The sequence below is a fragment of the Myotis davidii genome, unplaced genomic scaffold (genome assembly GCF_000327345.1).
Source record: "Myotis davidii unplaced genomic scaffold, ASM32734v1 scaffold473, whole genome shotgun sequence".
Taxonomy (NCBI): Eukaryota; Metazoa; Chordata; class Mammalia; order Chiroptera; family Vespertilionidae; genus Myotis; species Myotis davidii.
The window spans coordinates 1,226,696-1,240,328 of record NW_006284843.1 but is presented as its reverse complement, the minus strand read 5'-3'; the positions used below and the strand labels follow the sequence as shown (position 1 = coordinate 1,240,328).

The window sequence follows — 13,633 nt, the reverse complement described above, 5'->3', positions numbered from 1 at the left end:
TAAAAGTGGTATATTGTATATAATATCTTTCAGATTAATTTTATTTAACTGGTCATATAAACTTATACTTGAATTATGTAAAAAGTTTCTTTGTAAATTTGAATCAGTATTGCATACATGATTTTTGTTTTTAACTTTGTAGAGGAAATAGTTGCATACTTGCCGATGAAATGGGCCTTGGAAAAACAATACAGACGATTTCATTTCTGAACTATTTGTTTAATGAACATCAATTATATGGACCTTTTCTATTAGTAGTACCACTCTCCACTCTCACGTCCTGGCAAAGGGAAATTCAAACATGGGCTTCTCAAATGAATGCTGTGGTTTATTTAGGTGACATTAATAGTAGAAACATGGTAAGTGGTATCTTCACAAATTTATGAAATATAGGCATACTTTTCTTTGAAGAGAAATATTTCATTTGTTTTTTGGTCTTAGTTTCTAACATAGAACTTGCCAAAAAGTAAGTGCTCAGTACATTTTTAATTGGCTGTAATTAAAAATCAAATTCTGGTTTTGTGTTACTTTATAGATTATTTTTTCTTTCTAATGGAAAATTTCAAATATACATGAAATCCAACAGAAGAGTATAATAAACCTTCATGTGCCTATCTCCAGCTTCAAAGTTTTAATTCATTGCCAGTTTTGTTTCATCTGTACCTCTACCTGGTATTTTCCTCCCAATTATTGGGAAGCAAATCACAGATACCATATTTTATCCATAAATGTTATTAAATGAGTTAATCACTAGTGTTGTGTTAACTTCAGTGAAAAGTGTACAGTATTAAAAGACCTGTGTGCTTTATTTAATAGAAGATTTTTGATACATTTACTTACATGGTTAACAGCTGGTTGGGCTATATAAAGAATAACAAAACTATTTTATTATATAAACATGTACATAATTTTTGTGTGTTTTGAATCGATTTTATTTTAGAAATTCAAGTAAAGTTATCCTATTTAAAATGTGTATCTTAAAATTATCTTTAACATTTCTTGGTAGATAAGAACTCATGAATGGATGCATCCCCAGACCAAACGGTTAAAATTTAATATACTGTTAACAACTTATGAAATTTTATTGAAGGATAAGGTATGTATTCCTATGTTTTTGTTTGATGGATATCAATTTTTTTTTTATAATGTGTGTGGATAGAATGAGATAATAAATTAAAGGTCAGCACACTGTAGCCCAGCAGTTCTCAACCTGTGGGTTGTGGCCCCTTTGGCGGTCGAACGACCCTTTCACAGGGGTCTCCTAAGACCATCCTGCATATCAGATATTTACATTACGATTCATAACAGTAGCAACATTACAGTTACGAAGTAGCAACGAAAATAATTTTATGGTTGGGTCACAACATGAGGAACTATATTTAAAGGGCCAGAAGGTTGAGAACCACTGCTGTAGCCTTTGAACTAAGAAGAATATTTACATTTTAGAAGGTTGTAAAAACAAACCAAAGAATATGCAACAGAGAGCATACTTTTGTCTGGAAAGCCCAAAATATTTCCTGCCTGGCTCTTTAAATAAAAGCTTGCCAACTCTTAACTTATATGAAACTAGTTTGGTATAGTGTGTTGATTTATAAGAGGAGGAAGGTAGGTAGCTAGCAGGATTGAATCTCTCTAAATGAAGTTTTCATTACTCATGTTTTGTGTATTCATTCTGTCACCTCTTTCCATTCTCCCTGTGTATTAAAGTAAGCATATTTTCTCCCCTTTGTCACTGCATGTAGCACTATGCTAAATGCTTTATAGCTATTGTCTTGTTTCTTTATAATATCTCAAATAATTCTCATATACTTTACAAGATACTGCTATCTCTATTTTATTGGAAAGAAAAATAAAGTCTCAAAAGGATAATGAACTTAACCTAAGGTCATACAACTATTAAGTAACAGAATAAAGTCTCTGATTTAAGTCAGACACATGTTTTTATATGAGAAATGTATAGTTCTAGAAGCATACGATGAATTCTGTAATTGGAGTAAGATACTGTTTCAAATTTGTATTATGTCTTCTCCGAGTTGACATTTATAAAGGCTTTTCCTGGACTTAGGTTAAAAATCTCTTGTAAAAATTTTAAATGATACTAGTGTTTTGTTTTTAGTCTGTAAACTGATAAAAATGTTCACTTGATATTATGCTCTGTTTTCTAATGGCTGAATTGTTCGTGGAAGGAACTTTATTTTCATGTTTAATTACTTGATTTGAGGATTCCAGTTAATCTTAAAATGATAAAATTTTCATTTGAAATCTGAGTTAGGTTTGGTTTTAATTTTAATTTGCCTCATTTTAATAATTTGAATTACGGTCAAATGAGAAGCATAAGTTTGAATTCAATTTTTCTCTCAAAATATTAACTATATTTTTCTGTTCATTTTAAGGCATTCCTTGGCGGTCTAAATTGGGCATTTATAGGTGTAGATGAAGCACATCGATTAAAGAACGATGATTCTCTTCTGTATAAAACTTTAATAGACTTTAAGTCCAATCACCGTCTCCTTATCACTGGAACTCCTCTACAAAACTCCCTCAAAGAGCTCTGGTCTTTGCTTCATTTCATTATGCCAGAAAAGTAAGATAAATCGGGATATACAATATTAATGTTTTTATGCTAAGTTTAGCAGGAAGTAATAGTGTAGATAATAAGGTCAGTAAGAGATTTTGTTGTCCTAAAACATGGGCCCACAGATTATTAAGAAGGAAAAAAAAAGAAAATGGGATATTTTATATTTGTAAGTGCTATGTTAATTTTCTCATTTTGTAAATAAATAAAGGAGCCCATTTTAATAAAAGTTGATTTTTCCCATGTTCAGAATATACCTTGCTTAAAACACTCAAAACTGATTACTTTGCTAGTAATCCTATTTTCTAAGTGAGGAAAACTAGATCAAATGTGTATAATAACTTTTTCAGGGTCACATACATACTCTATCTGTAGTTTCAGAACTTTAATATTATATCATTTGAGAAATATTTTAGTGATAATTACTCCCATATTTGAAAAAACTTCATCTTTATTTAACTCAAGGATTTTCCTAGTTTTTATAAAACAACTTATATTTTATCTTTATGAATATATAGTGGACTTGTTGGGAAGGATAGTTATTAAAACTGAAAAATTTTAGCTAATTTTTCCCTAAAAAAAAAATCTATTTTTTGTTTACATATGAATACCCTGAAAAAAATCGCATCTGCAATATGACTGTTTTTAGTGATTCTTCCATTTTCTTAACTTTGTAAGGTTTTCTTCCTGGGAAGATTTTGAAGAAGAGCATGGCAAAGGCAGAGAATATGGTTATGCAAGCCTCCACAAGGAACTTGAGCCGTTTTTGTTACGCAGAGTTAAGAAAGATGTGGAAAAATCACTTCCTGCTAAGGTTGAGCAGATATTAAGAATGGAAATGAGTGCTTTACAGAAACAGTATTACAAGTAAGTGGTAAACTAAGCACATGATCTAAACATTTAATTATAAATAAGCACCCTATACTTGTCACATTGAGATGTCCCCATCCCCCCAAAAGGGTCTTAAAACAGTAATAATTCTTGAATCCTGTGGCATTTGGGGGCAAAGAAAGATTTAATGGCAATGTTCAGTGGCATCACCCATCATGGGAAATACAAGACTAAGTCATTAACCTTCTAACACATCATTAGTTTTTTTTCTATTTCATACTTTATAGAGGGTTCCTTTTAAGTGTTAGGATTTCCATGGTATTAAGGCATTGTTATATAATTACTAGAGGCCCGGTGCACAGATTTGTGCACTGGTGGGGTCCCTCAGCCTGTCTTGCACCCTCTCGCAATCTGGGACCTCTTGAGGGATGTTGGGGAGCCAGTTTCAGCCCGATCCTTGCAGGCCAGGTAAGGGACCCCAGTGATGCACGGATTGCATTGGGCTGGTTTGGGCTTGATCCCCCCCACCCCAGGCCAGGCTGAGGGACCCCACCAGTGCACGAATCTATGCACCAGGCCTCTAGTCTATATCTATATATATAAAAAACCAACAACTGGAATGGCGTAACAACCAGAACGACTGGTCGCTATGACGCCTACTGCAGCCAGCAAACCGGCTGATAAGGGGGTGGGGCCAACCTCCCGTGGCCCCTCCACTTGGCCAGCCCCACCCCTGATCAGCCTCTCGCACCCCGATTGAGGGTGAGGCAGCCGGCCGGCCAAGCACCTTGCGGCCCTTCCCCCCCCGGCCAGCCCTTCCCCTGATCACCCTCCCTCTACCTCAATAGGGGGCAGGCCAGCTGGCCAACCTCCTGCAGCCCCTCCTCCTGCCCGGCCCTACCCCAGGACTAGCTAGCCAACCTCCCCCTGGCCACTGACCCAATTGGCCCCCCACTCCATTCAGGGGCGGGGCAGGCCAGCCCACAGCCCCACCCCTAATCTGTCCCCTCACCCCAATCGGGGGCAGGGCCTGCTGGCCAGTTGCCTTCAGCCCTCTCCCCAGCCAGCCCAGTCCCAATCAGGGTGGGCTGGCCAGGCAATCTCCTGATGTCTCCTCCTCCCGACAGACCGGCCCCAATCTGCCCCGATTGGGGCCGGGCCGGCTGGACTCTACCCGTGAACAAATTCCTGCATTGGGCCTCTAGTATGCATATAAGATCTTTGGTTAATCTCTTCCCACCCTCCCCTCTCCCCTCTTCCCTCTGAAATTCATCAGTCTATTCCATGTTTCCATGCCTGTGGTTTTCGCTCCTGCATGGAGTGTCTACCCCCGGTGGTCAGTGCACGTCATAGCTACCGACAGTCAGCCGGTCGCTTAGGCTTTTATATATATAGATAGATGATCATTATATAATGGACAGATAGAGGTAGAGACCATAAAGAGAAATTTAGAAAAATATTTTAGGTCTGCTTTTTTTTTTTTAATCATTTTGTATAAATCATGCATGTCGGATCTTATATATTAATGAGTTAATAAATCTAATCGCATGACACATCTATTTAAATATCTAATTGCATAAAATGTACTGCATGCATTTGAATTCTCAGAAGCCTATTTTATCGTAAAATCTGTAATGCCATACATTTAAAGGAATAAATTTATTGCATGAATTTTAGGTTTTTATTATGGAAAATTCCAAATGTATACAAAAAGAGGATAGTAATAAATTCCCATTATTCCACTTAGTTTTTTTCAACTCATCCAGTCTTTTATCTAGCCTCCTCCACTTCCCCCAACTACTATCATTTTGAAGCAAATGAGAGATATAACTGTTTTAAGTACCTTTTAAGACTAACACTGTTGAAGAAAATAAAAGGTGATCAAAAACAAAGTGGTTTATGATGAGAAGAATTGTGTATAATTGGGAGTAATAAAATAATCACCCATAATTTTTCCATAACTTGTGTAATTGTAATTTAGAGAAATGGCTAAAATAGGTATTCTCATGAGATTTCTTTTAGGTCTGTACATGAGCTACCTATGGAGTGAAACTTATAGGAAGATTAAGATAGACAATACAGTTGACCATTTTTAAAGTAAATTTTTTGGGAAAGGATAAATACATTCTACTCAGCTATGTTACATTAAACTTTTACCATTTTTATTTAATGGTTCAGATAACAAGTTATCGTTAGTCTTATGAACGAGGTTTATCAGTCTTGTGAACAAGATTTAGTCCAGGGGTGGGCAAACTTTTTGACTCGAGGGCCACAATGGATTCTTAAACTGGACCGGAGGGCTGGAACAAAAGCATGGATGGAGTGTTTGTGTGAACTAATATAAATTCAAAGTAAACATCATTACATAAAAGGGTACGGTCTTTTTTTCAATAGTTTTATTCATTTGAAACGGGCCGGATTCGGCCCGCGGGCCGTAGTTTGCCCACGGCTGATTTAGTCCATTATATGAAGCTGTTAACTTCCTAGTGGTAAAATTTTGCTTTGGTGCTTGATTATTTTTTATGGTTTTAGAATTCATCCTGGTATTGTCCTCTTCTAAACACCATTTTCTTTTCTTTTTTTTTCTTTTTTGGACAGATGGATATTAACTAGGAATTACAAAGCCCTCAGCAAAGGTTCCAAGGGCAGTACCTCAGGCTTTTTGAATATTATGATGGAGCTAAAGAAATGTTGTAATCACTGCTACCTCATTAAACCACCAGACAATAATGAATTCTATAATAAACAGGAGGCCTTACAAGTAAGAACTTTAAAGTACTCTAATTTTGGTAAAACAAAATCCTAGAAATGTTTTTATCAGTTATAACTGAAAATGGCTTTAATATATTGGTTAGAAGTTCTCTTTGGCTAATGTATATCTAAATAATGGTGTTTATTATCTTTTAGTCTTTATCAACGCATTTAAAGTTAAAATTTATCCAATTATTTTGATCATCTTTCTAAAAATGGATCTTTCTAATTATGAGCTGTTATAATTTATCCAGCAAATCTTATTGTATTCATAACTGTGAAAAAAATTCACTAATAATAATGATTATGCTGAATATGTAATGATGGCAAGTGGTTGTCTTAAGGATATCTTGACTTCAGATCTTATCCTTCTCACTTCAGAAAGACAGATGAGAAGTGCGAACAAAGTAGTTGACATTCAGTCACAGTAATGCTTTGAAGTGCTAGGATCATGAAGTTCTATATGTATAAACTAGAATACATTTTCTTACTCTTTCAAAACCTTTGAATACTTACTTCCAATGTATTGTTTTTCAGCTTACATTTTTGGGGAAATAGAGTAATAAGTAGCAAATAGAGTGAGACCATGTCTCTTTTTTTCTCTTGAAAATATAACAAAAACCTAGGTGCCAAGTGGCAAGAAAATTTTTAGCCTAAAGCATAGAGCAAAATGAAAAAGGCCATCCTAGAAGATTTCGTAAACTGAAAACAAATTGTTTTCCAACTTTATGAAAATTTAAAATCTCAATTTAAAATTAAACTTGTGTTTAAGTAGTGGGGCATTTGTTTCATTTGATTAGTTCTTTTAAAAATTGTAATATTTGTTAATTTATTGTTTCCTTAGCACTTAATCCGTAGTAGCGGAAAATTGATTCTTCTTGACAAGCTGTTAATTCGCCTTAGAGAAAGAGGCAATAGAGTTCTTATTTTTTCTCAAATGGTGCGGATGTTAGATATACTTGCAGAGTATTTGAAATATCGTCAATTCCCCTTTCAAGTAAGCATTTCATTTTGTCATTTTTGTTGATTTAAATTTCATGGAATTCCTTAACATATTCTTAAACCTTTGAAATTCTTCTGTAAGTGAAGATTTTTATAGAAACTACATTCCTTTTAAGAAAATGTGTGTTTAAAAATTCTATTTGTGATCATTCCTTTTTCTTCTTGACCTTACATTTAACAGCAAAACAATTTTTCTTCAACTTTTAATTCTGTATTTCTCTTCTGTGCTCAAATCTAAAGTAGCATCCTTATGTATTAGGCTTTAGTCTGAGGAAGGAAAAGAGAGATCACTCCTTGTGAATGTTATCAGGACAGTGCAGATTCTGAACATTTATGTGCTCATAATTATTCTTATGCATAGTTTGCTGAATAAAACTTAATGACCTTAGAGAAGATACTAGTGACCAAAATTGGCTTATATTCTGTTTATTCAGTATTTACTTTGAAATTCAACATAATTAAAGCAAATGTGGATGAGTGTTTAGTGTTAGAGTTAGGTGCTACTTCCAGAATTTTATATTTTATAATCTTAATCCAGTATATATAGCTAGTGAAGTATGTGTGTTTGGTTCAGGCATTAGAGTAGAAGTAGAATTAAAATGATCAACCTTAACACACATAATCCCTGCTCTGTTGGTGTTTACAGCCTGGTATGGGAGATAGACATTAAGCAGTTAATTACAAACAAATATAACATTACATCTCTGGTAAGTCCTATGAAGGACAGGTGTTTGGTGATATGAACATGGTTGAGAAATATGTAGTCATTTAAGGGAAAAGTGAGAAAGAACACCATGGGTTTTTAAAAAACAACAGCTTTATTGAGATGTAATTTTTATTTCATACAACTCATCCATTTAAAGTGCATACTACATTGGTTTTTAATATATTCGCAGATATCCATCACCACAGTCAATTATAGAATGTTTTCACCATTTCAAAAAGAAACTGTACCCTTTAGCTATCACCTTCTGTCTCCCCATTCCACCCCACATCCCCACCCCATCTATGTTGGTTTGATTTCAAGGAAATTTTTATGTGTACATGGTAAAATAAAAATAGTGTACAGCTCTGGCTGGGTGGCTCAGTGGGTTAGAGTGTTCTGTATACCAAAAGGTTGCGGGGTTTGGTTCCCAGTCAGGGCACATACCTAGGTTTTGGATTCATTCCCCAGTTGAGACACATACAGGAGGCAATAGATTGATGTTTTTCTCTCTCCCCCTTCCTCTAAAATCAATGAACACCTATCATCAGTTGAGGATTTTTTTTTTAAAAAAAGTATATATACACACAGAAATTGTGTGTGTGTGAGAGAGGGAGGGAGGGAGAGAGAGAGAGAGAGAGAGAGAGAGAGAGAGAGAGTGAGTGTGTGTGTGTGTGGTACAAAAGTACTTGTAAGCGACTGTTCTCTGCCCCTAATTACTTCTCCTTTCCAGATCACTACCCAGAATCATTTTTTAACTTTATTTTGGCTTAGGTCATGCCTCAAAAAAATGATATCCCACTATTTTTTTAAAGTTTTTTATTTTTAATTAATTTATTTTTTACTTGTATTTATATCAGAGGGGAATGGAGAGGGAGAGAGAGATAGAAACATCAGCAACGAGAGAGAATATCATTGATCGGCTGCCTCCTCTATGCCCCCTTCTGGGAATTGAGTGGGCAATTCGGGCATGTGCCCTTGCCCGGAATTGAACCCAGGATCCTTCAGTCTGCAGGCTGATGCTCTATCCACTGAGCAAAACCAGCCAGGGCAAAAATTTTTTCTAATTGTAATTTTTAGTGATAAAAGAGACACTTTAAATTTATATTTATTTTGGACATCTATTGGTTAGCTAATGTGTTAAGTGTTTTACTGCATTCTCTCACTGAATCCTCAATTTTCTATTAAGTAAGTAGTACTCTTATGTTACTAAGGATGAAACTGACAAGAAGAAAAGCCAAATCACTTGTCCAGGCCACTCATTAATACTCAAATGTGGGCTATTTGACTAGAGCCCCAAATCCGTGATTCTTGAACATTAACTAGAGGGCTTTTTCTGGAACTCCCTCAGAGCTTCATCAGTCTGGGACAGAGCTCAATAATTTGCATTTCTAAAATGTATTACTTACAGAGGATCTAGGGCAAAATGACAACCTATGCTATTTACTATTCGGGGAAGCAGTCCTAGTGGTTAAGAGCATAGACTCCAGAGAAATAATGCCTCGTCATTGTTTTACTGCTTAAAAGTACTTTCTGCCCTTACAGTTTTAGCAAAAACAATGCTGAATTTTTATATATTATTTTATAATTTAATGCCTTTAAAGATTTTAAATTCTCTTATATGTGATATTTTAATGTGTTTTATTCTAGAGATTAGATGGATCAATAAAAGGGGAGTTGAGGAAACAAGCTCTAGATCATTTTAATGCTGAAGGATCAGAGGTATGGATGCTTTTAAAATTGTAAACTGTTTCATTCATTATTTTTGTCATACTTGTAGTTTTTACAAAACATCTTATCGGTGGGAACCAATTCAATTTACATGTCAGGTTTTTAAATTAATATGGTATGTTATAGAGCGTTAATCTTTTTTTTTTTTAATATATTCTATTGATTTTTTACAGAGAGGAAGGGAGAGAGATAGAGAGTTAGAAACATTGATGAGAGAGGAACATCGATCAGCTGCCTCCGGCACATCGGGATGTGCCCGCAACCCAGGTACATGCCCTTGACCGGAATCGAACCTGGGACCTTTCAGTCCGCAAGCCTACGCTCTATCCACTGAGCCAAACCGGTTTCGGCGCGTTAATCTTTCTTAATACTATTTCAGGATAAGGCAGTTTGCTTTAAAGTAAATTAGCCCACTTTTATTGAAAAATTTATTTAAATTTGATGTTTATTTTTCCCATGTATAGCTATATTTTGGAATCTTACTTGATTTTGTTAGAGGTGCATATATTTTGTTACTATTTTTAAAAACTACCTTTCCGTTTTATTGGTAAGATATTTTTTAAGTTCAAAAGTGAATAATAAAACTCTCATATTGATTATTTTGAATTATAATTTGGAAGAATTTAAAATTGTCCCTATTTATAATTCATTACAGGATTTCTGCTTTTTGCTTTCCACAAGAGCTGGAGGTCTAGGAATTAATTTAGCCTCAGCTGACACTGTGGTTATATTTGATTCTGATTGGAATCCACAAAATGATCTTCAGGCGCAGGCTAGAGCTCATCGTATTGGGCAAAAGAAACAGGTATTCTTTATCCCCTAATTATTTTTTTTCCAGTTTGCTTTGAATCAGTGAAAACTTCACATCTATATTCCAATATTTGGGTACTTCAGATTAGCAAAACAAATCCTTTTAATTTCAATTTGTTTCATCATGCATATCTTCACAGGTGAATATTTATCGTCTAGTTACGAAGGGATCAGTGGAAGAGGATATTCTTGAAAGGGCCAAAAAGAAGATGGTTTTAGATCATCTTGTGATTCAAAGAATGGACACAACTGGGAAGACAGTGCTACATACAGGTTCTGCCCCCTCAAGGTAGTTACTTTACTGTAAAAAGGGTCATTTTAGAATCTTAGTACATTCATTTTTTTTTAAATACTGTAAGCAGATCATTAAAGTACTACATTTAGTGTAATTTTTTTTTTTTAAGCATTGGACTAATTTCTAGTCAAAGACATAAATTCAATACCTGATTTCATCACTCTAGTTTTATAATTTTGGGGGAAATCCCTTTAACATTTAGGCTTCAAGTTGTTTTCATTATAAAATAAGTATACTGTGATGCTTATCTAACTATGTTAGATAGCTGTTATAAGGTGATAATGTCAATAATAACAAAGGTGCTTTGAAAATGTTAAATTTTTAACTGAATGTTAAGTGTTTTTATTTGCTTTTCCTGATTTTAGTTCTACTCCTTTCAATAAAGAAGAGTTGTCTGCCATTTTAAAATTTGGTGCTGAGGAACTTTTTAAGGAACCTGAAGGAGAAGAACAAGAGCCCCAGGTGAAAAAAACAAAAACCTTCAGAATGTGTCATCTATTTAAACTATATTTAACTATAAAGTACATTTACTTTAAAATATGTTAAAGTATGTTTAAAGATTTTTTTCTAATTATAGGAAATGGATATCGATGAAATCTTGAAGAGGGCTGAAACTCATGAAAATGAACCAGGCCCTTTAACTGTAGGAGATGAATTGCTTTCCCAGTTCAAGGTACATTTTTTTTTTATAGTTATGTAAATTGAGAGAAACAGACTTTATTTCATAATATTTTTTGTTTTAAAATTTGCCAAGGTGCATAAAATTATATTTTCCTTATTTTGACAAACCAGTAGCAAACTAATTTGAAAGGTAGCAAGTCATTTATGAACAGTTAAATTTAGTAGAGTGGGGAGGGATATTATTTCCTTAAATTAGCACCTAGAACAGTGCCCAGTCAATAGCATGAACTCAAATATTTTGGTAAAAGAATGACTGTGATCCCTTTTTTACATTTTCATGACTGAGCAGTTTTAGACATCAGGTTAATTTAAGCATTACCACAACTGAGAAACTTCAAATCAGTCAAAGTAAGCTGTAAGCTCCTATTAATACTTATAAATACTCTTGGTTTGATGAGGGCTAAAAGGCTGCCAGGAGTCCTAAAGGAATGTAAGTCAACCGATCTCATCCTATATAATAAAAGCCTAATATGCTAAGTGTCCGATCCTCCAGTCTGCCATTCAACCAATCAAAACATAATATGTTAATGATATGCTAAGGCTGCTTAACTGCTTGCTATGACGTGTTCTGACTACCAGGGGGCACAGTTGACCAATCGCTATGACATGCATTCACCACCAGGGGGCAGATAGTCGACCAGTCGCTGTGACATGCACTGACCACCAGGGGGCAGAGACTCCAATCAGTAAGTTAGCTTGCTGCTGGGGTCCAGGTGATCAGGACTGAGCGAGACAGGCCTTGGTCCCTCTCCAGCTGGCCAACCTCCCACATCCCTCCCTGGCCCTGATCATGCACCGGTGGGGTCCCTCAGCCTGGCGTTTGCCCTCTAGCAATATGGGACCCCTCGGGGCATGTCATAGAGCCAGTTTCAGCCCAATCCCGCAGGCCAGGCCGAGGGACCCCACTGGTGCACAAATTCATGCACTGGGCCTCTAGTAGTGTAATAAGTAGGTTGTGCAACAATTATCCTATATAATAAAAGGCTTATATGCAAATCGACTGAACAGTGGAACGACCAGTCACTATGACACACACTGACCACCAGAGGGCAGACGCTCAATGCAGGACTCATGGCTGAGCTGGGCTCATGGCTGGCGAGTGCAGCAGCAGCAGCGGTGGCGGTGGTGGCAGGACCCTCTCCCACCTCTGCAGCAGCACTAAGGATGTTCTAAGCTGCCAGTCAGACATCGCCTGAGGGCTTCTGGACTGCGAGAGGGCACAGGCCGGGCTGAGGGACCACCCCCCCACCCCCGAGTGCACGAATTTTGTTTACCAGGCCTTTAGTTTAGTACAAAAAAGCAGGTTCCTCTGTATTCTAGCTATTGTCTATGAACTGAAGTTTTTAAGGATCAGTTCAATTTGTCATTTGTTCATTATGTGCCATGTACAGGGACATAGCAGTGAATAAAAACTTTCCTAATTAATTGATCACTCTGCTGCATGGTAGAGGATGTACTGTATTGGGAAAGGATTAAGCAGGGAGATAAATTTAAAGATTATTTCAGTAATTATGAGAAGTGAATGAATGTTTCTGAAACTTGCACTGACTCTGGCTATAGCCTAATTAACTTTTTCTTTACATAAAGGTATACTATTTGCTTTTTTATTTTCACTAATTGAAAAATTGTAAAAAGTTGCCAATAAATTAACTAGAGTATAAATTTGTATGAGACTGATATTTTTATTCCAGTGGTTTGATATTCACACAAAGCTGGCTTTAAATAATAGACTTGAGAGAATAAACACTGTTTTTAGCCCCATTCCTTATAGAGGATAAGCATAGTTTTCTTCATCCAGTTATCTATAAATTTTAATGTTACTAATATGTGCAATTAGCTTTAATGAGTACTTTCTTATACCAGACAGCACAGTTCTTTAAATATAGTATCTTATTTAAACCTCACAAAGTTAGTGTGCTATTATTACTGTCACTTTTGTTTTAGAGATAAAAAACTAGGGGTTGGAGAACCTAAATAAATTTAGTGCCTCAGGGCTCCTGTAGTTTGTCAGTAGCTCTTTAGGTACTATTTTTATGAAAGAATATTGGATTGTTCTATAGCAGTTGGTTGTTAATGGACTGGTATGGTAATTCCTGCAGAAGGTCATTAGCATGTTGGTAACATAAATTACTTTATTATTCTCTTTTTTTATATATATATATTTTTTATTGATTAAGATATTACATATGTGTCCCTGCCCCCACATTACTCCCTACCCCGCCCCCGCTCATCCCCTCCCCCCCCCCCCCCCCCC

General features: G+C 35.7%; 1 protein-coding gene across 2 annotated transcripts in view; it reads left to right on the top strand.

Moving 5' to 3' along the window:
• CHD1 (chromodomain helicase DNA binding protein 1) overlaps positions 1–13,633 on the top strand; it is a 72,612-nt gene that overhangs the window by 31,307 nt on the left and 27,672 nt on the right. Inside the window, exons 11-21 of one of the 2 annotated variants that reach the window (XM_006755125.2) lie at positions 143–359; positions 1,007–1,096; positions 2,394–2,584; positions 3,254–3,442; positions 6,005–6,167; positions 7,002–7,154; positions 9,513–9,584; positions 10,249–10,398; positions 10,544–10,692; positions 11,064–11,160; positions 11,276–11,371. In XM_006755125.2, coding sequence (XP_006755188.1) covers positions 143–359; positions 1,007–1,096; positions 2,394–2,584; positions 3,254–3,442; positions 6,005–6,167; positions 7,002–7,154; positions 9,513–9,584; positions 10,249–10,398; positions 10,544–10,692; positions 11,064–11,160; positions 11,276–11,371 — 1,567 coding nt within the window. The remainder of the gene's footprint in view (positions 1–142; positions 360–1,006; positions 1,097–2,393; positions 2,585–3,253; positions 3,443–6,004; positions 6,168–7,001; positions 7,155–9,512; positions 9,585–10,248; positions 10,399–10,543; positions 10,693–11,063; positions 11,161–11,275; positions 11,372–13,633) is intronic. The other variant, XM_015558210.1, reaches the window with a different exon arrangement.